A 24,123-nucleotide genomic window follows, 5' to 3' on the forward strand; every position below is an offset into this window, starting at 1 on the left:
CAACTATTCTGTGGACTGATGAGACAAAAGGTGAACCTTTTGGAAGGTGTGCATCCCATTACATCTGGTGTAAAACTAACACATAAAAAGAACATACCAACAGTCAAACGTGGTGGTAGTGTGATGGTCTGGGGCTGCTTTGCAGCTTCAGGACCTGGACAACCTACCATAATTGATGGAACTGTGAATTCTGTGCTCTACCAGAAAATCCTGAATGAGAATGTCTGGCCTTCAGTTTGTAACCTCAAGCTCAAGTGCACTTGGGTTATGCAACAGGGCATTAATCCAAAACACACCAGCAAGTCCACCTCTGAATGGCTCAAAAGAAAATTAAGGTTTTGGAGTGGTCTAGTCAAAGACCAGACCTACTGTAACTCCTTCATACCGACTGTATGTATATATGTGTCCCTACAGAACTGGGCTTTTTTCCGTGGGTCTTCATATATGTTGGTGTTTGTGCTGAGAGTGTGCCGCACAGTGCACTCCCAGCACAGATACTGGACTGCCACCAGGATGCCTGGGTCCCGTACCAGTAACTTGAGCCTTCCCCTGTGTTTTTTTTTTTTCCTCTTTGAATGGGAGAGAAACATTGTTTCTCTCTCCCATGCAGGTAGAATGTAAATAAAAGTGTGTAGTATAAAATAAAGAAAAAAATCTAGATCAATGTTAGATTTAGGTCAGTGCCAGAGTTAGTGTTAGGGTCAAGTAAAGGTCAGAGTCAAAAGTTATGATCAGTAAATATTGGGCTGAATTTTTTTTTTTTAAATCATTTTAAACAGTATTATCAGTATCAGGGTCTTTTAGGTTGGATAACAAGAAGCAAAATGCACACTATTGTTTCTATACATTAGTACGGATACAAACCACAACTAACATACACATACAGGGGTTGGTGAATCAATAATATAAATAAAATGTGTCCTCAAGATCCTGTAAAAAATAAATAAAACATGTTCAATAACACGAGGGAGCTGTCAGCATGCATATACATAGAGAAGAAAAAAGCAGACTTAAGCTCAACTGTAATATGTAAATTCTATTATGTATCCCTGAAAAAAAGTAAGAGACCCAATAAAATCGACACACATGAAATCAAAAGTCTGTATTGAAAAACCTACACGATACAGAAACCTACTGTCTCATAAATGAAACCATAAAAGATCACCTCTGAAGCAGACTGTGTGACCGGCGAAACTGGTCAGGTTTCCAGCCTTCTATCCATTTGACAGCCTTCTCCTCCAGCTAAGAGGAGACAATGGGGTGTTCTCAGGCAAACATCTGTGAACTACTACCATTCAAGAGAACAGTTTGGATGTCCTGAGATCCAATTGGATGGCTAAGTATAATTTCAATTCATTTTAGACAATCATTCACTTGGAACTTTCTTCTGTGCTGGTGACATTCACTAATCATGCCTTATATAACTGAAAATATTCTTTGATGATGTCTAAATTGCCCATGGAGTCTTCTGGCATCCTGAGTTAGTTGGTGGCTCCCTTATTTGGCAATCTATCTACATAGTTGGAAGAATATTTCACATAAGGATCCGATCATTAGCATGACATGGTGCAGTAATTATATATATATATATATATATATATATATATATATATATATATATATATATATATACACACAATACACACTGTGGCTATATGTATGTGTGTGTGTATATATATATATATATATATATATATATATATGTACTGTATATGTGAAGAAACACAGTCTAACTGCCCCTGGAGTCTTCTGGTATTTTCAGCAGGCTGGTGGCTCCCTTATTTGGCAGTGAATCCATACAGTTTGGAGAACTTTCATATTATGATCTAATTGCAGGCATGACATATACATGAGGATACAGTATTTTTCTTTGGGATCCTTCCAATGATATATTTGCTGTAGTTTCTTTGGATTATATGTGGATTCATGAGTTCCTTTCATGCAATAAAGCCTTACAATTTACATATTTTATGCTCTTTATATGAATATATATATATATATACTGTATGTGTGTGTATATATATATATATATAATTATCAGGTTATTTCTATGCATGGGGAGGTGATGCTTTGTATTTTTCCCCCAGCTGCCATGGGTGGGTTTTTTTTATTAATTGGCCAATTATTTTTTCATTTATGAGACATTAGGTTTCTGTATAGTCTAGATTTTTCAATAAAGAGTTTTCATTTTGCATTTCATGTGTGTTGAGGTCTCTTACTTTTTCAGGGATACACAATAGAATTTACATCCAGGGGTTGGACAAAATTATGGAAAAACCAGGTAAAAGAATGAAATTGTTACCTAACATGGCATTGGACTACCTTTTGGCATCCAAAATGGCCTGAATTCTCCTCGGAATTGACAAATATAAATCTTGGATGGTGGATAATTGAATCTGATACCACTCTTGCATGCAAAAAGTGTTCCAGTTCTCACAGAGATGCCGAAGGCAGAAAATGAGCCTGAACCTTGTTCTCCAAAGTTGGCCATAGTGGCTCTATGATATTGAGGTCTGGCACCCAGGGAAAGTACCAGACTTTGTCTGCATGCTTGTCAAAGCATGATTTGAAAACACCAGCTGTGTGAATTGGGGCATTATGTTCTTGGAAAATAGCTCTGTCTTTAGGAAACAATGTCTGCACCATAGGGTGCACATAATCGGCCATAATTTATACATAGTCACTGGCAGTGACTCTACTTTTCAAGATGATGATGGAGCCTGCGCCGCCACTGTGCTTTTCCATTGGCACAAGATAGTCCTGGTCGTTAGCTTAGGACAGTGTTTGCCACACGTAAACACATCCGGTGGTTGGGAACAGTGTGAAGCTCGATTTATCAGCCCATATTACAGTCTTCCATCGATTGATAATCCACGATTTAAGGGTGATGCACCACTCTCTCCTCTTCTGAGCATTAATATCAGTCACTAGTGGTTTGGCAGTTGCAGCTCTCCTGTGAATGTTTTGTTTATGGAGTTCCCTCTGAATAGTTTTTGTGGACATGGGCTTTGGAAGAATGAGATTGATCTCTGCAGTCACTTTTGTAGCAGTTCTTATTCCAGGTCACAAGGCTGCGTAATGTCCTTTTTGTCTCTTTCAGTCAGTTGACCATGTCGACTGCCCTTATCAAACGACATTTTCCTGGAAACCGTCATAACCTTTGATACTGTGCATCACGATATGCAAATAAATTGGCAACTTCAGTCACAGAGGCACCAGCTAAGCAGGCATCAACAATCGAAACTCAGTAAGCTCTGACATGATTCCGTATTACTAACAGTGCAGTGAATGATGAAAGTAAGGCTTCCCACCTGTTAGCTAGGTGTCTCATCACACAGCGTAAGCAAAAGAATGTTACATAATTTCCGCTTTCAACGCAAACCATGTTGTCACTTTCACACCTGCAAATCGTGTAGTGTTTATATATTTTTTGTCCAACTCCAGTATGTAGTATCACTGCTATTGTCAGGAGCAGGATAATTTATTTGGAGTTGTTCTTTGGTGGTAGATTATGGTAGTAGCAAGAAATGTACAGCCAAATTAAAAAAATGTTTTCTTTTACTATTTTGGGCCAGTTTTCCCTTGATAACAAATTAAAAATCAGGTGATATCAAAAAACAAGGTATAATCCACCTGGATACATAGTACTTGATGATTTGTACGGTTTTACTAACACAAAGTTGCAAAATTGTGTGTAGGCATTTAGATTTGTTTTACTTTTAGGGTTAAATCAGATTGAGATGCTGTGGCATGACCTTAAACAGGCCATTCAAAACCATCCAATGTGGTTGAATTAAAACAATTCTGCAAAAAAGAGTGGGCCAAAATTCCTCCACAGCGATGTGAAAGATCCATTGCCAGTTATTGCAGATGGTTGACTGCAGTTGTTGCCGCCAAGGGTGGCACAAACAGTTATTAGGTTTAGGGTGCAATTACTTTTTCACATAGGGCCAGCCAGGTTTTGACAGTTTTTTTCTCTAAATAAATGAAATCATCATTTAAAAACTGCATTTTGAATTTACTCGGGTTATCTGTATATGTGTAATATTAAAATTTGTATGAATGACCCCCTTTTGGAAAGTAGATGGCCCAAGGTATAAGAGGCATGGTGAGTTTTCTGTCACACTTTTTTTGAAAATAAAAAAAATAAGTATTTTGTTTTTCACAAAGTCAGTTTAACAAGTTATTTTTCACACACAGCATAGGCATACTTACAATTGCACCCTAAAACACATTCTACTATGCATCCAGAGTAAAGGGATACCACAAGTATGAGACCTTTTCAAAGATACATAGAGGGGCCCAAAATACACCTTTGGGCTTTCAAGGAGTATAATTTAGGCATAAATTACACATCTAATTTTCTGACTACCTATCACATTTTTGGATGCCCTGGAGCTCCAGGACAGCGGAAACACCCACAAAATTAACCCATTTTTGGACAACAAACACTCCAGGGTATTTTCTGAAAGTGTAACTTAGTGAGCCTTTTGAAAATTTCAAAGGTTTCTGGAAAATGCATAAACAAAATGAAAGTGTATTATTTTTTTTTTTTTTACACAAAGTTGTCAACTAATAAGATCTGTCTAACACACATCATAGGCATACTTAAAATTAAACCCCAAAACACATTCTGCTACTCCTTCCAAGCATAGCTTTTTGAAAGCCTAGCTACACAGAGGGGTCCAAAATCCAAAGAACACCATCAGGTGTTCCAAGAGTACAAATTTCACACCTAATTTCCTGACTACCTATCACATTTTTGGAGGCCCTGGAGCACCAGGACAGTGTAAACTCCCACAAAATGACAACATTTTGGAAAGCAGAGACCCAAATGTATTTTCAAGAGCCATAGTGAATCTTTTGAAGACTTCATTTTTTTGACACAAGATTTTGGAAAATGTGTAATTAAAATGAAAATGAATTTTTTTTTTTTTTACACAAAATTGTCAGTTTAATAGGATTTTTCCTCACATACAGAAAACCACAATTACAAAAAATTGGGTCGCTGTGTAAAATCTGCATAAAAACTGATTGATTTGCAATTCTCATCAGCCCATATTTTTTATTCACAATGGAAAACATATCAAATGTTTAAACTGAGGAAATGTACCTTTTTAATAAAAAAAAGATCATTTTGAAATTGATAGCAGCAACTCTTCTCAAAAAGTTGGGACAAGGTTATATTTACCATGGTCTAGTATCCTTTCTCCTTTTAACAACACTCTCTAAACGTCTGGAAACTAAGGAGACCAGTTGCTGGAGTTTTGGGAGAAGAAAGTCCCATTCTTGCCTAATATAGGATTCTAACTGCTCAGCAGTCTCTTTTTGTTGTATTTTTTGTTTCAAGATTCTCCAAATATTTTAAGTTGATGAAAGGTCTGGACTGCAGGCAGGCCAGTTAAGCACCTGGACTCTTCTACTACGATGCAATGATGTTGTCATAGATACAGTATGTAGTTTAGCACGGTCATGCTGAAATATGCAAGGTCTTCCCTGAAAAAGATGTATGGATGGGAGCATATGCTGCTTTAAAACCTGGATATACAGTATCTTTCAGTATTGATGGGGCTCTTTTCTAAATGTGCAAGCTGCATATTCCATATGCACTAATGCACCCCTATACCATCAAAGATGCAGGCTTTTCAACTGAGCGCTGAAAATCTGAAAGGTCTCTCTCTTCTTTAGACTAGAGGATGCATGGCTACAAAAAGAATGTCACATTTCAATTCGTTTGACCACAGAACAGTTTTCTACTTTGCAGCATACCATTTTAAATGAGCTTTACCCCAGAGAAGTCGGCGGATTTTCTGGATCAGGTTTGGAGATATTCTTTGCATGATAGAGCTTTAACTTGCATAGCACAAATATTATGTTCACAGACATTGATTTTTGGAAGTATCCCTGAGCCCATGAAGTGATGCCCATCACTGAATCATGCCTGTTTTTAATGCAGTGCCATCTGAGGGCCTGAATATCACGGGTATTTAATGTTGCGTTTCGGCCTTGTACACGGAGATTTCTCCAGATTCTTGGAATCTTTTTATTATGTTATGTGCTGTAGATGATCATATACATTTTCTAAGTCTTTCCAGTTTTACATTGAGGAACATTATTCTGAAATTGCTTGACAATTTTTAGAAGCAGCATTTTACAGATTGGTGAACCTCTGCTCATCTTTACTTCTGAGACACTCTTGACTCTCTAAGATGCTCTTTTTATACCCAGTCATGTTACTGACCTGTTGAAACTTTACCAAAGTAGTTGCAAAATGTTCTTCCAGCTCTTGCTTCTTATTACCACTTGCTTTCCCAGCTTTTTGTTGTCCTGTCCCAACTTTTCTGAGACGTGCTGTTGCCATCAGTTTCATAACTACCTTATTTTTTTCTCAAAATGGTATATTTTCTCAGTTTAAACATATAATATATTTTCTATTATGAATAAAATATGGGTTTATGAGATTTGCAAATAATTGCATTCTGTTTGTATGTAGATTTAGCACATCCCCCCAACGTTTGTGGAACTGGGGTTATAGAACTACACCTCAAAACACATTCTGCTACTCCTCCTAAGTGGTGATACCACACATGTGGGACTTTTTCACTTTTTGGACTGATTATACAATGGACATTGTATCTTGTGCATCACACAAACAAGTTCATCGTATCAAAACCAATGTACTGTAATGGTCAGCTCTTAACTGAGTGGTTAGGGAATATAGCTTATTGTAGCGTCACCTGTAGTAGTCCCCGTTCCTATAAGCCAAGCAACCTTAGCCTACAAAGGCAAAAGAAGAAAGAACAAAAGAGTTCATGTGGGGTGCAGCTGTCCATAACGGACGACTGGGACTTGTGTCTCAGAAGAATGTAGTCAGTCAGATGTGCAGATGGGTCAGCAAACAGGCAAAGCATTGGTCCAGGCAACAGGCAGAAATATGGTTAATAAACAGGCCAGGGTTATGTGAAAAATGTGGAAAGCCATTTATAATTTTCCTTCCACTTCACAATTATGTGCCACTTTGTGTTGGTCGATTACATAAAATCCCAACAAAATACATTTCAATTGTTTGGTTGTAACATGACACAATGTAGAAATTGTCAAGGGGTATGAATACTTTTTCAAGGCACTGTACATTACATTTTTAAATGTGTAAGTTTCTATAATGATGCTGCATGTGTATATATAGTGTGTTTGTATGTGTGTGTGTGTATAGGCACACACACAGGAGCTGAAACAGACATGAGAGCCCTTGCTGCTGTCTGCATATGAAAATACACTATATTTCCAAAAGTATTGGGACACCTTTCCAAATCATTGGATTCAGGTGTTCCAATCACCTCCATGGCCATAGATGTATAAAATCAAGCACCTAGACATGCAGACTGCTTCTACAAACATTTGTGAAAGAATGGGTCTCTCTCAGGAGCTCAGTGAATTCAAATGTGGTACCGTGATAGCTTGCCACCTATGCAATAATCCATCCATGAAATTTCCTTGCTACTAAATATTCCACAGTCAACTGTTAGTGGTATTATAACAAAGTGGAAGCAACTGGGAACAACAGCAACTCGGCCACGTAAAATGACAGAGCGGGGTCAGCACATGATGAAGCGCACAGTGCGCAGAAGTTGCCAACTATCTGCAGAGTCAATAGCCAAAGACCTCCAAACTTTGTGTGCCCTTCAGATTAGCACAGCAACAGGGCGTAGAAAGCTTCATGGAATAGGTTTCCATGGCCAAGCAGCTGCATCCAAGCCTTACATCACTAAATGCAATGCAAAGCGTCAGATGCAGTGGTGTAGAGCACGCTGCCACTGGACTCTGGAGCTGCAGAGACCTGTTCTCTGAAGTGACAAATCGCGCTTCTAGGTCTGGCAATCCAATGGACATGTCTGGGTTTGGCGGTTGCCAGGACAATGGTACTTTCTGTACTGCATTGTTCAAGTGTAAAGTTTGGTGGAGGGGGAACTATGGTGTGGGTTGTTTTTCAGGGGTTGGGCTTGGCCCCTTTAAGCTCCAGTGAAGAGAACTCTTAAGGCATTCGCATACTAACACATTCTGGACAATTTCATGCTCCCACCTTTGTGGGAACAGTTTGGGGATGGCCACTTCCTTTTCCGACATGACTGCACATCAGTGCATAAAGCAAAGTCCATAAAGACATAGATGCGCGAGTTTGGGGTTGAGGAACTTGACTGGCCTACACAGAGTCCTGACCTTAACCCGATAGAACACGTTTGGGATGAATTAGAGCAGAGACTGCAAGCCAGGCCTTCTTGGCCGACATCAGTGCCTGGCCTCACAAATGCACTTCTGGAAGAATGGTCAAACATTCCCATAGACACACTCCTAAACCTTGTGGACAGCCTTCCCAGAAGAGTTGAAGCTGTTATAGCTGCAAAGGGTGGGCCAACTCAATATTGAACCCTACGGACTAATACTGGGATGCCATTAAAGTTCATGTGTGTGTAAAGGCAGGTGTCTCAATACTTTTGGCAATATAGTGTGTGTGTAATATTTTATATATACTTTAAAAAAAAGTGTTAAAATTTTTATTTTTCAGTCCTGACTGCAATAAAGAAAATATATTAAATATATAAAATCACTCAAAGAAAACTGTGACAGTGACTTTACGTTTAACACTAAAATGACATCATACCTTTAAATAGTTACCAATGGCAACAAGTTAGAAGTCAATTTGCTCACCTTAGCCTGTTGAAAGCGGATTACTGGTTGGCACAGGCCCTGGAATATCACTATTCATGGCACTGTACTTTTAAATATAACTTGTATCAATCTGAAAGGTGTCATGCTTCTTCAGTATAAAAAAAAAACATACTATTTTCTGTAAATAGTAGCATAATGGCTACTTGTACAACAATGAACTCTAGCAATATGCACCTTTTGTTGGCAAAGGACTGTAGCTGTGATGACAGCTTTGTATAAATGTACGCTGCCAGTAGTAAATCAGATTATGCTCTTTATATCATTCACTGAAGCAAAAACCCTTGTATAATTTCTCCCCTTTTATTTATTTTTTTTCCTCTTTATACTCTTGTCATATATACACAAGACGAAAAGATTGGCTCTGCATCTGAATGCATTCTAATCTCCTCTTGACTTATAACTGTAATGGGCTGTAATCAGAGGAAAATAAATCCATTTTTCTGCTGCCTGAGATTGAAATTTAAATAAGCAGAGCTAAATTGGCAGAGCATGACAACAGAGTATCAGATGAAAAATGGAGTTTGCAATGCTGACAACCTTTTTATACATCTATAAATAATTTCTATTCTAAAACACTCAATCTCAGAATGATAAACAGCCTTAGAATACCATCAACTTTCTGTTATCAAGCAGCCCATCTCTTCTTTGGAAAGCAAGACAGCTCCTGTTTATTTAGAATTTTTTTTTCTTTTTGGTTGTTAGGTTGGCGAGTGGACACATGAATGTTTGAACTGGTGCATAACATAAATTAATATGAAATACTCAAAGAGTAAAAAAACAAACACATTCATGGCTTTTCGAATCTGGAGAGTGATTTTGGTGCACATTACATTTATTCAATGCTCTATATTTGTTTCTGTAGCACATCTGATGCTTTGGCATGGCATTCTCTTCACTTCCATAATGGTGTTTTAGGTCGTTTTCAAAAAGGTCTATTTTTGCCACCCACCCCCACCAAATTAGTCTTATAAAGGCCTCCCTTGGACCTCTAACAGGTTGTCATAAGGTCATTCATTAGCTGCATGCTGTTAACACATTTTGCTGGTCACCCACAAATTTGTCAACATGTATATGTTTCTTCTAGTGTATCTTTTGTATATTTTGTTGAAATTTCTGTGAATAATGGGTACATTTTAAATGATTGTCACAAAACAAACAAAAATTCACAGCTCACTTACCAGCCAACCTACAACAAACCAAGTTATCCTAACCGTTCACAATACAACAGGGGGTTTAGTTTGCACACATTTGCAAATATATGTGTCAGCTGCAGAGGCCACGCCACGGCAGCCTAGTGTACTGCAGACCTAACTCTATAACTTTTGAGAGTCTCCATCGTTCGAGCACATATATAATAATGGATAGACTGAGGGCAAGTATGCCTGGAGGGAGCCTACCGTTCCTTAAAGGATGCACTGGACATTCAGCAATGGCAAAGAAGGCATCCAGTGTGTGCCCTCTCAACATTTATAGAGTTAAGGCTGCAGTACACTGGGGTGCTGTGACATGGCCTCTGCAGCTTACACATATATTTGCAAATGTGTGCAAACGAAACCCCTTGTTTTAACATGATCTGTTAGACAGGGTACCTCGGTTTGTTGCAGGCTGGCTAATAAGTGAGCTGGAAATTTTTTTGTTGTTGTTTTTCACCCTTCCATGTGCTCCTTGCTGCAAAGGCCAATTATAGGTTGGGGTGGTTTGTACATTTTAAACATTCACCTACTTGTTTTGACTTCAACTTAAACATTAAAATGTACAGTTGTGACCAAAATTATTCAACCCCCACTGAAATTGAGTGTTTTGGCCAGTTTGACATTGCTTTTGATCATTCAGTCATCTTGCTTACATTTACATTAAAGAGGCACTTGTAGGTCAGACAAATATAACATAACAGTTATAATGAAATAACCACAAATGTCTTTTCTGTGCTCACAGCATTATCAGTTTTATTCAACCCCCAAGTGACATTCAATCTTAGTACTTAGTACAGCATCCTTTTACAGTTATAACAGCTTTTAAACGTGAAGCATAGCTTGACACAAGTGTCTTGCAGCGATCTACGGGTATCTTCGCCCATTCTTCATGGGCAAAGGCCTCCAGTTCAGTCACATTCTTAGGCTTGCGCACTGCAACTGCTTTCTTTAAGTCCCACCAGAGGTTCTCAATCGGATTTAAGTCTGGTGACTGCGATGGCCACTCCAAAATGTTCCAGCCTTTCCTCTGCAACCATGCTCTAGTGGACTTGGAGGTATGCTTGGGATCATTGTCCTGTTGAAAGGTCCAACGTCTCCCAAGCCTCAGGTGTGTGACGGACTGCATCACGTTTCCATCCAATATCTCCTGGTACTGAAGAGAATTCATGGTACCTTGCACACGCTGAAGCTTCCCTGTACCTGCAGAAGCAAAACAGCCCCAAAGCATGATTGACCCTCCACCATGCTTCACAGTAGGCAAGGTGTTCTTTTCATCATAGGCCTTGTTCTTCCTCCTCCAAACATAGCGTTGATCCATGGGCCCAAACAGTTCTAATTTTGTTTCATCAGTCCACAGAACACTATCCCACAACTTTTGTGGTTTGTCCACATGGCTTTTGGCATACTGCAGTCGACTCTTCTTATTCTTTGGAGACAGCAAGGGGGTACGCCTGGGAGTTCTGGCACGGAGGCCTTCATTACGCAGTGTGCGTCTTATTGTCTGGGCTGAAACTTCTGTACCCACATCTGACAAATCTTTTCTCAGTTCCTCAGCAGTCACACGGGGACTTCTCTCCACTCTACGCTTCAGGTAGCGCACAGCAGTCGAAGTCAGCATCTTCTTTCTGCCACGACCAGGTAGCGTTTCAACAGTGCCCTTTGCCTTGAATTTGCGAATGATGCTTCCTAAGGTGTCTCTTGGTATGTTTAACATCTTTGCAATCTTCTTATAGCCATTGCCCTTCCTGTGAAGAGAAATCACCTCTTCTCTTGTCTTCCTGGACCATTCTCTTGCCTTCACCATGTTTGTAACCACACCAGTAAATGTCTAGAAGGAGCTGAGTATCACAGTCATTTTAAAGCTGCCTAATTGGTGCTTATTATGCTTGATTGCTGCTCGGTGACATCCACAGGTGTTTTCAATACCTGATGGAAAGCACCTGTATGAACCTCTGTTCTTCAGAGTGGTAGTCTTTAAGGGGTTGAATAATTGTGGCAATGAAGAAACCACATAAGAACCATTTACTACTGTATTACATAAACAATTGATGTCATTTTAGTTGCATTTGGGTAGTTACAACGTCCTTGTAGGATTTGATTCTGAATACAATTCCAAATGTACACTATAGTCCCTAAACCCCTTTACAGCATTGGGGGTTGAATAATTTTGGTCACAACTGTATCTGACCCTAACCCCTGTCAACCTAGACCCTTAGCTTAAGCCCTAAACTATAATAATACCTCTTAAATTCACTCTAAAAGAGAAACATTATTAAAATGTTGGTCTTTCCAAATGGAAATTTTTCAGCACTTGTGGTGAAACTTGCCCACCAACTCCTACCTATCCTTTCATTGGCCCAGAAGTAGTATGCAGATCAGAAAAATCTTAGAAATCTGCTTGTTCTAGGTCCTTGATTTAGAGTATTGACATCAGAGGGTCAGCCTGACAACCAAGCAGATAGCTTTTTCAGTAAGAGACATCAGTAGTGGCAGTTGCTGTTTCTGTTGTGACAAGTTTATTTTAATTCCCAAACATAACCTAACAATATCCAAAACAGTAAAGTGAACAATAATTTTGCATTAAGAATGTATTCTCCAAAAATGACCCAATCACTAATGTGTCAATGACATCTGCTTATATTACTATAGAAACTGTCACTGAATACAACTAACTGTTCATTATCGCACATGGGACCATGTGATTTAAAAGCACTCTTTGCTGTTCTACCAAATAAGCATGGTTCTGGTGCTTTAAAGGGGTAAACTTGTGGGTTATGAGTAGCAGAATTTAGAGATCTGCTTTCTGACTATCCAGTTATGAGCTTCTTACAGCTATGTGTAAGATTTATACAGTAGTTTGTTTACATCTGCTCTTTTTTACAGCATTTGGAATCAAATTGTGCATTGTTTAGGGTAAAATCCAAACTGTTAATACATTTCCTACAAAACTGTTTAAAATGAACATTGTATTTTGCAATACCCTTCTCCTCTCTAGTACTGTCCTCTACATTAATGCCTTTTTGCCACAATATCTCAGTCTTCTGGGTTAAATGATGCCCATTGTCAATAAACTTGGTAGACTGAAGACATTCGGTTTGTGGAGGGCACCATGGACCCACCTCTTGTGTAGGCATCACATTGGCTTCTTACGCCCATAGTATAATTGGGCAGTATAATAATCCTTCTCCACCAGGAGAAGATTCGAAGAGCAAGGCAACCCATTGCATCATGAGTCTGGACTATTGTGTGCTGGAATTTGTTTATATGTAGATGGAACATGTAAATGCTTGCCAGATTTGTATTTTGTGGAGTGAAGAACTTTGAAGAGTTTGAACAGCTTTGAACTTTTTTACTCTCTCCCCCCATTTATGCGATTTACCTGGTGTCATAGCATAGGTTAACCAGGCCTTTTTTTGTCCATCACTTATAGGATCCCTGTCCTCTTTGTGATGAAGCGAAGGAAGCACTTACACCCTATATGGACAAGGTAATGTATGAGTAGTGTACCACATTTGCATCTTAATGTTATAATTGGAAACAATAACAAACGCTAGAATTATATCAAAAAGACGTGAAAAAATAATGCAGTCTCCTACATTCCTATTTGCTAGGTCTGAAAATGACGATCTACAGATTTTTTTTTTCTCCAAGGTTTTATTTAGGCAACAAAAATACCACTTTTAATGCGATCGTACAATAATCTGATCGTTATTACACAGCTTTCATCTGAAATTATTTGAAGGGACAAGCACAAAACTTTTTCTTGTACGATACCAGATTGTACGATTTTCGTTTAATCAGTACAGGTTTAGTCCGAAAATACAATATGTTATGTTGCTTCCAAAATTTTATTCTGTCATAAGAGAATTTTTGTAACTTTAGTAATCTCTTCAGTTTGTCCATGGTGGGACCATATAGAGTAGCCATTTCCTGCCTCCTTTACTTTTTTTTTCTAAACCGTGATTAAACCAAGGCTCAAAATTTCAAGCCCTGAGCTACTAGCCAGGACTTAAGAGTTGTTCACCAACAGTTGCCCCACCCAACCCCTACCCGGGCCCGCTCCTAATTCTGCCCCTAAACATGCCCTCGTAAATTATCTCATAAAATTACACTGTTAAACCCACATTACATCAGGGTCCCCAGAATCCCACCACATTATATCAGGGTCCCCAAAGTACTCCCATATTACATCAGGGCCTCCAATGTCCCCCTAAGCACTACATCGTACTGAGACCATGCACCAAATACAACCATAATCCATAATTACCTTCTATCCAACCCAGCAATACCTCAAATGCCCCATCCTCTACCACACATCATCCTGAACCTGACCAAACTACTCATACATGTATGCTTAAACACACACATACAGACACATGTACACAAACATGTGCACACGCACATGTACATACACACAGACACATGTACATACACACGTGCACACAGATACTCGCACAAACAGAACACATACACACAGACACATGTACATACACACACAGATACACGTACACACACACAGTGTCAGGGATCTCCTCGATCCCCGCCGCGATGGGCTCGGCGCAGGCGCACTGCTCCACCCAGTACACGGGCACTAGGTCCGGGCCGGCCGCGGCGTTCGAGTTCGCGCATGCGCAGTAGAAGCCGCGGCCGCCCGCTGGGCACCAATGGCAGCGCAGGGCGGGATATTTAAAGGTCCCTGAGCTGTCATTTCGTTGCCTTCTGGTCTTACCTGCTTCCTGTGTTCCTGTACCTGTGCCTAGTAAGTTATTGACCCGGATTGCCTTTGACCTTGCTGATTTCTCCTGCCCAGACCCTTGCTTGCCTGACCTCTCTCCCTGGATGCCCCTTATTAGATCTGACCTCCTGCTGCTGACCTGGCGTGTGACCCGACGATTCTCTGCCTGCTCCCTTGTACCTTACCGTCCTCTACAATACCGACTCGGCCTGTCTGACTACGCACTTGCTCAGCCATCCATCCATCCATCCCATCGGGGTCACCCGACCTCCTCACATCTGGCTCTCCCTGGTTGGAGCCCCTGGCGAACACCACTACCACTGACAGGTGTGCTCAGTAGAGGCGACCTGGTCTCGGGGTACTACAAGTCCATCCCCACCATCAGGGGCCCTGGTGAACAAGTACCCTGGGGCTTAGACTCCGCGCTCTGGGCACGCCTGACCAGTGGAGTGCTAGTGGTGCCGCTCGGCGGCCCCTCACACACAGACACATGTTCATACACACACAGATACACAGACACGTACATACACACACACACAGATACTCGCACACACACACAGATACTCGCACACACACAGCCCTATAAAAAGTTGCAGTGCAGTACTTCATTACCTTCACTCACAGAGCCGGGTTCTGCACTTTAGAGGGAGGCAGAGAGCACAGCACGCACTCCTTCCTTTGCTTTCACTTTGCTCAACTATTGAGCAGTCTGACAGCCCCCAGTGTGAGTGACGGAGTCAGCCTTGAGTTCCGAGTCTGCTCAGCAAGATGGATCTGTGGGACACACTCGCCCCCACCTTACTTCCATTCGCCAATGTGAGGAGGCGAGTGTAAATTTCAAGGCCTGGATTAAACAGTTAACTATATAATCCATATGTACCATCCCTTAGGTAGGTCAGCCTTCTGTTAAAAACAACCCAATTCAGGTTTAAAATCGCCCATAAGTGCATAGTGTCATAAACGCGAGGTCGCTGCCACCAATATGCGACGATCCCACGATTGCCGTCACCAATATGTGACGAACGCGGTGTCAGACCCCAGCCCTTCTCGCCAAACTCGTGACCAAAGGACTAGCCAATCTAAAACCACGATGTCACGTGCATAACAATGCCACACCCAGCTGCACCCTGCAAAACGATTTTCCAGCTAATTGGAGCACAATCGATGTACTGGCAGCCTGAGCGATTGTTACTGGGTCATGTTAATTACGCAATTAACCCTTCACACTGCCACCACCTCCTTTTTGTACAGAGAAAGAGGAAACTCGGCGATATCAGCTATAATACTATAATGGTTGAGATAATCGTCTGTATAAAATGGTCACCGCAGGCCGGTTATATAGAGGGTTAAACAAACACAGTAGTGTTCTCTTTAGAGGCAGGAATTTGTAAATTGCAATAAAGAGCTATAGAAACAGTTCAACACTTTCAGAAGGAGAGATTTATTACTAAAAGGTCAAACAGGTGCAATACAAATATTTACAGAAAAAGATGTAACTAAGATATATATATAAATATACAGAGACCAACAGCACAGCAAAGAGATATCAGAGAAAGGTGAAAGGGTTAAGGTACTTGCCAATGTCCTCGGTTAGCAGATCCAAGTTTCAGAGCGAAAGTGCACGGGTCTCCCCAGGTGGTACTGATGTTAAAAAGGGAGACGTCTTCAACTTTTCTCTTAGGCCTGACAGCCCATTTTTGTAGTTCCCCAGCAGGGGGTGTCTCTGAAGTCAAGGACCAATACCCCGTTTTGGGCGTGGAGGTCTGGGCGGATACCTCAACTAGAGCCAAAATCTCCCATAACTCATATTTTGGCCCATAGCTTTCCATCTGCACAAGTGACAATCCACCTGCGGGTAGATTATTATGCAGCCAGTCTCTCATATTCCAAGATATGAGACATAGGGGAAAAATGGATTTTGAAAAGTGGTTATCTGATCGTGTTTCCTGGGAATGTTCTTTGAACTCCTGGAAAAGCTTGCCTTATCTTATACGAGGTGTTACATAGTGCACCTCGGCCAGACAGCCAGGCACCTAGCTCAGAAATGTTTTATAGCTCTGGGGTTCCCTGCAGTGCTGGCCTGACAGTGACACACAACCAGCACACACACACTGTCCAAATGTCTCTGTGCCTCTCAGAGAGGGAGGGGGAAAAGTATGAGGGGAGAAAATGGAGATTCTCAACAAAATGGAGGCCTGCGTCAGTCTCTGGGTATACGCTGTTACACATAGTAGCTTTCAAGCCTTAGAAAGGGGGCAAGTATTTTTTTTATTCATTTATTTTTTTATTCATAATTGTGTATGTTAAAAATAGAAGATGGTGACCTAACAGATTGGCTGATATTGGTAGGTATAGATAGTAGTCTTTTTGTTCCCTGTTTCTCTTCTAATTTGTGAAAGCATACTGCATACCCCCACTATTTGCAGAAATATGCTGTACTTAGTGTGGCATCATTAGATTGACTTCTGTCAAGCAGGTACAGCCAGAGATGGATTGAAATTCAACTATTCCCTTTTGAACCAGCCAAATTTTGACTAATCTATGGGCAGTGTTAAAGTGGTTACAAACCTCTGAAATGAAAAATAAAGTATACCCTTCTATAGTGTTTACTTGCCTTGATCCAAAGAACCTCTATTATCTCATAAATCTGCTATCTGCACAAGTCACTTCTGACATTTTATGCTGACACAAGGCAATCCTGGGTGGTTGCTTTGCCTCCCCACCCTCAATACACATCAGGTGATTGACAGGCTCAGCTCTACATGTTTTCCTATAAAACTGTGTAGAGGTGGATGTGTCCTTTCAGCTCAATGCTGTGCAGTGTGTGACATCAGATCCCTGCCCACTGCCTGGGGATGACCAGAAATGCTCTGTAAATTGTGTACTTTAAATGGCTGTAGAGGAGAGAGGGCTGCTGATAAACAGGTATAACCTATGTAGGAGGATCTCTGTACATCGCCTGAGGATACTCACATTAGTTGGTATATGTAAGAGTTTACAACCACGTTTATTTCACTGCCCGAGCAAAGCTAACTGTTCCAATAAATTTTGAGCCCAGCATTATATAATTTTTTTTACCCCAGCTTACCACCAAGTCTAGGGCATTTTCTACTCACACTGGCTACAGTCCAGCCCTCATACAGTCTAAAGGACTGTAAACTTGCCCTTTGCTTAGAAAGTTTGGAGACCCCGGCTCTAGACCATTGGAGAAAAGATTAGAAATGTGAAGATTTGGTTTTTTTGGGGGGGGGGGGGGGGGCAGAGGAAATCAGATTGTTGGTATAATCAGCTAAGTAAAATTCTGGCTACTAATAAAAGCTAAAGCTAAACCAATCTAGAATGCATATTTTAAGCCAGTGGCTAAAAGCATAGTCTGAGTGATTTCTTTTATTTATTTTTTTGCTTTGACATCTCCATTATTATTACTTGTTTTCCATTAAAAATTAACTTTTACAAGATTTTAGTTTTCTCATTGTAGGTATATTAGTTATAGTAGAAATCCTGAACAATATTGTATGCAGTATCACACAGGTAGTGTAGCAATGGGCAGAAATCAAAATGACATTGTGATAATATAAAAATATATATATTTATATATATATATTTTACATCTCATCCTAATGTAGATTGTTTTAATATGGGAAAACAGTGATTAAATATGACATTTTTATTGGATGCTATATATTAATAAAATGTAAATATTAAAAAACCCAAAATCTCAGTGGGACTAATACATTATATTTGTCAAATAAATTGCCTGCATGGATCGAATTCCACATATTCTTCTCTGCTCTAATCATATTTTGTCTTCTTATTGAAACACATATTTCACAGTGTGTGATGGCTCAGATTTCTGTGCTCAAGTCCCAGTATATTTTGTTTTCCGAGCAGAGACTGAGAGTAATTTGATATTTTAATGGAAATCAAAAGTCACAGTGAATTAATGGTGATGATTGCTGGAATTGAGGAATTTAGGTTGATAGTTTCCTGACACAAAGAGCTGCCACATTTCTCAACTATTTAATTTGCATTCAGACGTCTTTTACGTTATATGGATGAAGATGTAGCACTGGTGTCAGGGATGGAAGGAATCAATGTGGAATTGGTGCTGAAGAGCCTCTGCCATATGTTTAATATCTTTCGCTTAAGTGTTGTCACACAAATAGATGCTCCTTGGATTTCCTAGAGAGAGCACAGATTTAATTAAGATTTAATAAACAAATAATTGCGAACTGTGCGGCCAATGTACTGTCTTGGAAAGTTTAGTTACTTTTTGTCAGTATCATTAGATATTTCTCATTTGCATGAGCTGTAACTGTAACCTACACTAAGGGCCCTAATGCTGGTTGTAGACATAAGATTGGAGACGGTTTGATGCCCAGACACGGGCTTATTTACTAAAGCTAGAGAGCGCAAAATCAGACTCATTTCTGCATAGAAACCAATCAGCTTCCAGGTTTTATTGCCAAAGCTTAATTGAACAAGCTGAGGTTAGAAGCTGATTGGTTTCTATGCAGAAGTCAGCCTGATTTTGCACTCTCCAGCTTTAGTAAATAAACCCTGATGCGACCACTGAATGTTGGTATTTGTTAAAGCAATCAGTGAATGAACAAGTCTTTACCATCAAAGTGTGCATGTTCATGCATCTGTCATGGAGTATAAAGACACCTCTGGCTTTAGCCTGATCTTAGAGAAACAATAGTGATGAATTTAGCAAAGTCAGTCTGGCCATTCAGCTATTCCCGAGAATGATTGACAGGATGTGTCTTGGGGTACTTGGAAACAGTACTACTATTTGACAGTATATCCACAATTAGTAGTGGCATTGTACAATGGTAATCTTATGTCTGTGGGCCCCTAACAATGCTAACAAGAAAGGGGCAAGTTATCATGCTGTAACTTTGTATACACTGCAAACTGGAACCAGTGTAGGTGATCAAATGTCAATACCAGTAGACAACTTGCTAAAGGATTTCAAATGTGGATTGTCTGCATGGTTGGATAGTACAATTACCAGTTTTTTTTATCAATTTGAAAAAATGAACAAGTGTCATTTTTACGTGTAAATATCTGACTGAGCTGCTATGTGAAATGAAACCACTCAAAAACGTATATACAGACGCTACTACCTTTTAGATTTTCTCATAAGTGCATAAGCCAACATATACCGTATATAAATTTTGGTGCACCACTATAACCACATACCAAACTCAATATACATATTATCATCAATTGTGCAAACTGATGTCCACTACATATATACACATATGATTATAATAAAGAAAAAACATCAACAATATGTTCAAGCACATTGGGTGATTTATGAAGCACTACGATGGACAGTTAAGAGATTGTTTTTGTTTGTAAATCACATCACAGAGACTGGATATTGTTCTTTTTTTATTATAATCATTTGTGTGTGTGTGTGTATATATATATATATAGCACATTAGGTTGCACAATTAAAGTGTTACTAAGCCCTCAACCGCAAAAACAGTCTGTATATGCGGTAAAACATGCTTGGTATACTCACTGTGGTGCTTAAAGGGTTAAACATGCTTGGTATACTCACTGTGGTGCTTAAAGGGTTAATCCCTGCATTGTGGAAAAAGGATGTTTTGTCCTGCTTCTCTGATCCTCCCCTTCTTCTACTGCCCCCAATCCATTTGCTGATAGAACCTAGAAAGAGCCTTGGGGACAAGCTGCACAAGCTCAGTTTGGTGTGTATTGCTAGAGCACAGGGCCAATCAGCACTGTCCAGAAACAGAGTAGATGGTTATGCAGCCTCATAGGACAATCAGGGAAGAATGAAAACTCCTACTATAAGCTTTAACCAGTCACAAGACTGCAATACTGCTATATACTTCTGATGAGAAAAGGTATTTAGCAGTTTATATTTACTAAAATAATTGAATTTCCATGTTCTTTCTACTGTGGGAGACCAGATATAGTGAATGCAGAGTCCTGGGTTTAGTAACACCTTAATGATAATATTTATATGAAGTTTGGTATGTGGTCATTTGTGTGTGTATTACCCTTAATCAGTAATATGCCCCTCCTGGAATCATGTCCTGTAATAAGATAAAATTATGAACAACCAATTACGATAAGCCAGTTATAGGTTGGTAACAGTAATACCCACAATTAATGGAAACCTCTGCCTTTTCTCTGACTATCACCCTTACAGAATAATATTTTGTGAACTAGGATCACCATGTTAAAGGACCACACATAACATACATGACAGCAACATTACAACAGATAGGAGACAAGGACATAAAACTGCAGATGCTTATAGTACATATCAGGATCTCCTGATGCCTCTGTAATCTCTCAGCAACCCTTGCTTGTGTTTTACCTTTACTTTAAGAAACCGAACAAAATAAGGAGTTATGGAAGTTGCCTTTGTATACTACCTGAAAATGCTTGGCTTTTTTTCATTTTCACAGTTGGTGGTCTGGAACAAGTTTGTAAAATGCAAAGTCAGACCATATAATCAGCATGCAAATTCTAGCGACTCAATATATTGAAGTTGCTTGATCGTCATGGCAGTCAGACAGCTACAATTTTCTGCAGGTTTCTCTCAGTATTGGTCACATATCAGTTTAGATGTCTGCAACCTCTCAAATCAAAATGAATCAAAACAGAACTTGTTACAGTTAATACTAGGGTGAAGCCCCCCACAATCCTCAGCTCCAGCCTGCAGGTGCTCACCCCTCCAGGGTCTGGTCCTTCCACATTCTGCTCACAAGCCGCACATACCTTTATTTTGCAGCACAGGCACTTAACCCAGGATCCCCCTACTAGAGCGTTTTGTCCTCTGCTGGGGGTTAATGGTAGAGCAAAAGGCTTTCACTAAGATCTCTAAATGGAACAATCATGGCTGACTTTAAATTGTATATCATTATTCTGTAATAGCATTTACTGCACAGTCAAAATATTATTATTAAACCCTTATTTATTAAAATACCCTTCTATACAAATCTATCCTAATTAGTTGCCTAAAATACCTTTCTATACAAATCTATCCTAACTAGTTGCCTAAAATACCCTTCTATACAAATCTATCCTAACTAGTTGCCTAAAATACCCTTCTATATCCTAACTAGTTGCCTTGTTGCTTACATATTTTACTTTGTGAATAATTTTGTTTTCCTCTCTAAGGCTAGTTTCACTCCTATGTAGGTTGCGTTTGAGCAATTTCTGCATTGTGTTTTGCGTTTTTGCTTTTGCGTTTTTGATGCGTTTTGCTTTTCTTTTTTTTTTTGCTAGGCAGATTTAAAATACAAAACGCAGCAAAAACGCAATACACGCTTTTCTGCAGCATTTCCATTGAAGTCTATTGAACCAAGCAAGTCCCTGACGCTTTCCAAAAAACGCACCGGGTGAAAATTTGCAGATGTGAACATGTCCCATAGGAAATCATGTTAAATGGACTGAACGGTGTTTCTGCAAAACGCTGCAGCAATTGCTTAGATGTGAACCTAGGGTAAGGTTTCCCCTTCTTCAGCTTCTAGGTTGAGAGTGCGTACACTCTTTCTGATGCCTGTGTGCGCACATTATTAATGCACGATAAATAGCAGAGAGTTTCTATATTTCACTGAGGTGTGAACAGCTGGCGGGCGGGGAGGCGGGTGGATTCAAGTTCAGTGGGAGAGTGTGTTTGCAGCCTTGGTTCCATTGAGACAGACTGGCAATAGGTGCCACGGCAACACAAGAAAAACTAGTAGCTAAAAACAAAAATGAAGTGAAGGCAACATGGAGAAACAAAGAAGCTTACAAGTACGTGTGGCTATTAAATAGTTACATAGTTAGTCTGGCTGAAAAAAGACAAAAGTCCATCCAGTTCAACCATTAAATGTGATGGCGTTTTTGTTATTTCCACATTAGAAGAACTAATTTAACAATGTTTCTAAAGAAGTACTCTTAGCAAAAAGTGTGTTTTTGTTGCAGTTAAACACAAAGCTACACACAAAATGCGTAATATGCGCTGTGCCATTATAATCAGAGGCACTATTCACTTTATATATGTTTAGTGCCCCTATAATAGCATTATTGTATCTTATGCATTTTAACTGCACCAAAAATACACAAGCATGAAATGGGCATTACACTTCCTAATAGTACATACATGGATTTTTTTAATAGGAGGGTTTTCCTTTCTAAATGGCCATGCAAAAGCTAAAGTTAACAAAGTATATGAGCCGAACCTTAATAATAAACTATATGTGATTTTGTACAAAAAACCATTAAAGAGTCCCCATGTCTCTTTAACAGAGGAGTCCCTAGAGTTGGTGTCACCCGGTGCGGTAACACTTGGTGACACCCCCTCCGACGATCCCCGCAGAATGGATCAGATCTGCAGAATGAGCATAATGGATCGGACTCGATCCATTATGCTCAATCCACAGATCCGATCCATCCTGCGGGGATCGTCGGCTTTCTTTACAACTTACCTTATCGGGTCCGATGTCACCCCGTATAGGTTGCATGCCGACGATCCTGCGGGGATTGTCGGCATGCAACCTTAACGGGGTGACACCGAACCCGTTACAAGAAAAGGTAAGTTGTAAAGAAAGCCGACGCTCCCCGCAGGATGGATCTGATCCATCCTGCGGGGATCGTCGACTTGCTTTACAACTTACCTTTTTGTGGAGTGGGCCCATGTCACCCCGTGTGGTCAGTGTCACCTGGTTTGGACCGCACCCCTCGCACCTGACTCGGGACGCCACTGCTCTTTAACCACTAAAAGTCCGGACACTTTTATCCCCTTCCTGTCCAGGCCAATTTTCAGCGCTATGACACTTTGAATGGCAATTGCGCGCTCATGAAAGACTGTACCCATATGAATTTTTTAGCATTTGTTTTGAGACAGTTAAAGCTTTATTTTTGGTGGTATTTATTCACCACTGGGATTTTTATTTTTTTTTGCTATATAAATGAAAATGACCAAAAATTTTGAAAAATTTTTTGCAAATAAATATTTCATCATAAATCCTGGCCAAAATGTATTCAGTTATCTTTTTAGTAAAAAAAAAAATACCCAAATTAGTTTATAACTAAAAATTATAATTTTTAAAAAAAATTTTTACATTTAGATTTTAATTTTTTATATTATTATTTATGTTTCTTTTTTTTACATACTGTCACCCTAGCAGTACAGTGTCACCATGGTGACACTGTATTACTTTTTTTTTTTTAAAAAAAATTTTACACTGATTGCTTTTACACCCTAAAGGCTGTAAAAGCAATAATTTCTCCTTCTCTCTGGCTGCATTCTTGCAGCCATTGAGAACTACTGTGTGAGCTGTGATTTGTCACAGCTTGTCACATGGTACAAGACTGTTGTGAATAGCCTTGTACCATGCGATCTCTGTGATCATTCACAGATTTCACACATAGTAAGCAATGATGTCAGAAGTGACGTCTTGCTTACTACTCTGCATGTGATCACTGATTGGCCAATCA

General features: G+C 39.7%; 1 protein-coding gene across 2 annotated transcripts in view; it reads left to right on the forward strand.

Moving 5' to 3' along the window:
- The window catches only part of CUNH5orf63 (chromosome unknown C5orf63 homolog), a 111,882-nt gene that overhangs the window by 41,474 nt on the left and 46,285 nt on the right, over window positions 1-24,123 (forward strand). For both annotated transcript variants that reach the window (XM_089684766.1, XM_089684767.1), the window contains exon 3: window positions 13,351-13,407. In XM_089684766.1, the coding sequence (XP_089540892.1) occupies window positions 13,351-13,407 (57 nt within the window). The remainder of the gene's footprint in view (window positions 1-13,350; window positions 13,408-24,123) is intronic.

This window comes from Staurois parvus, unplaced genomic scaffold (genome assembly GCF_062004578.1).
Source record: "Staurois parvus isolate SC_StPar_1 unplaced genomic scaffold, SC_StPar_1.0 ptg000355l, whole genome shotgun sequence".
Classification (NCBI taxonomy): Eukaryota; Metazoa; Chordata; class Amphibia; order Anura; family Ranidae; genus Staurois; species Staurois parvus.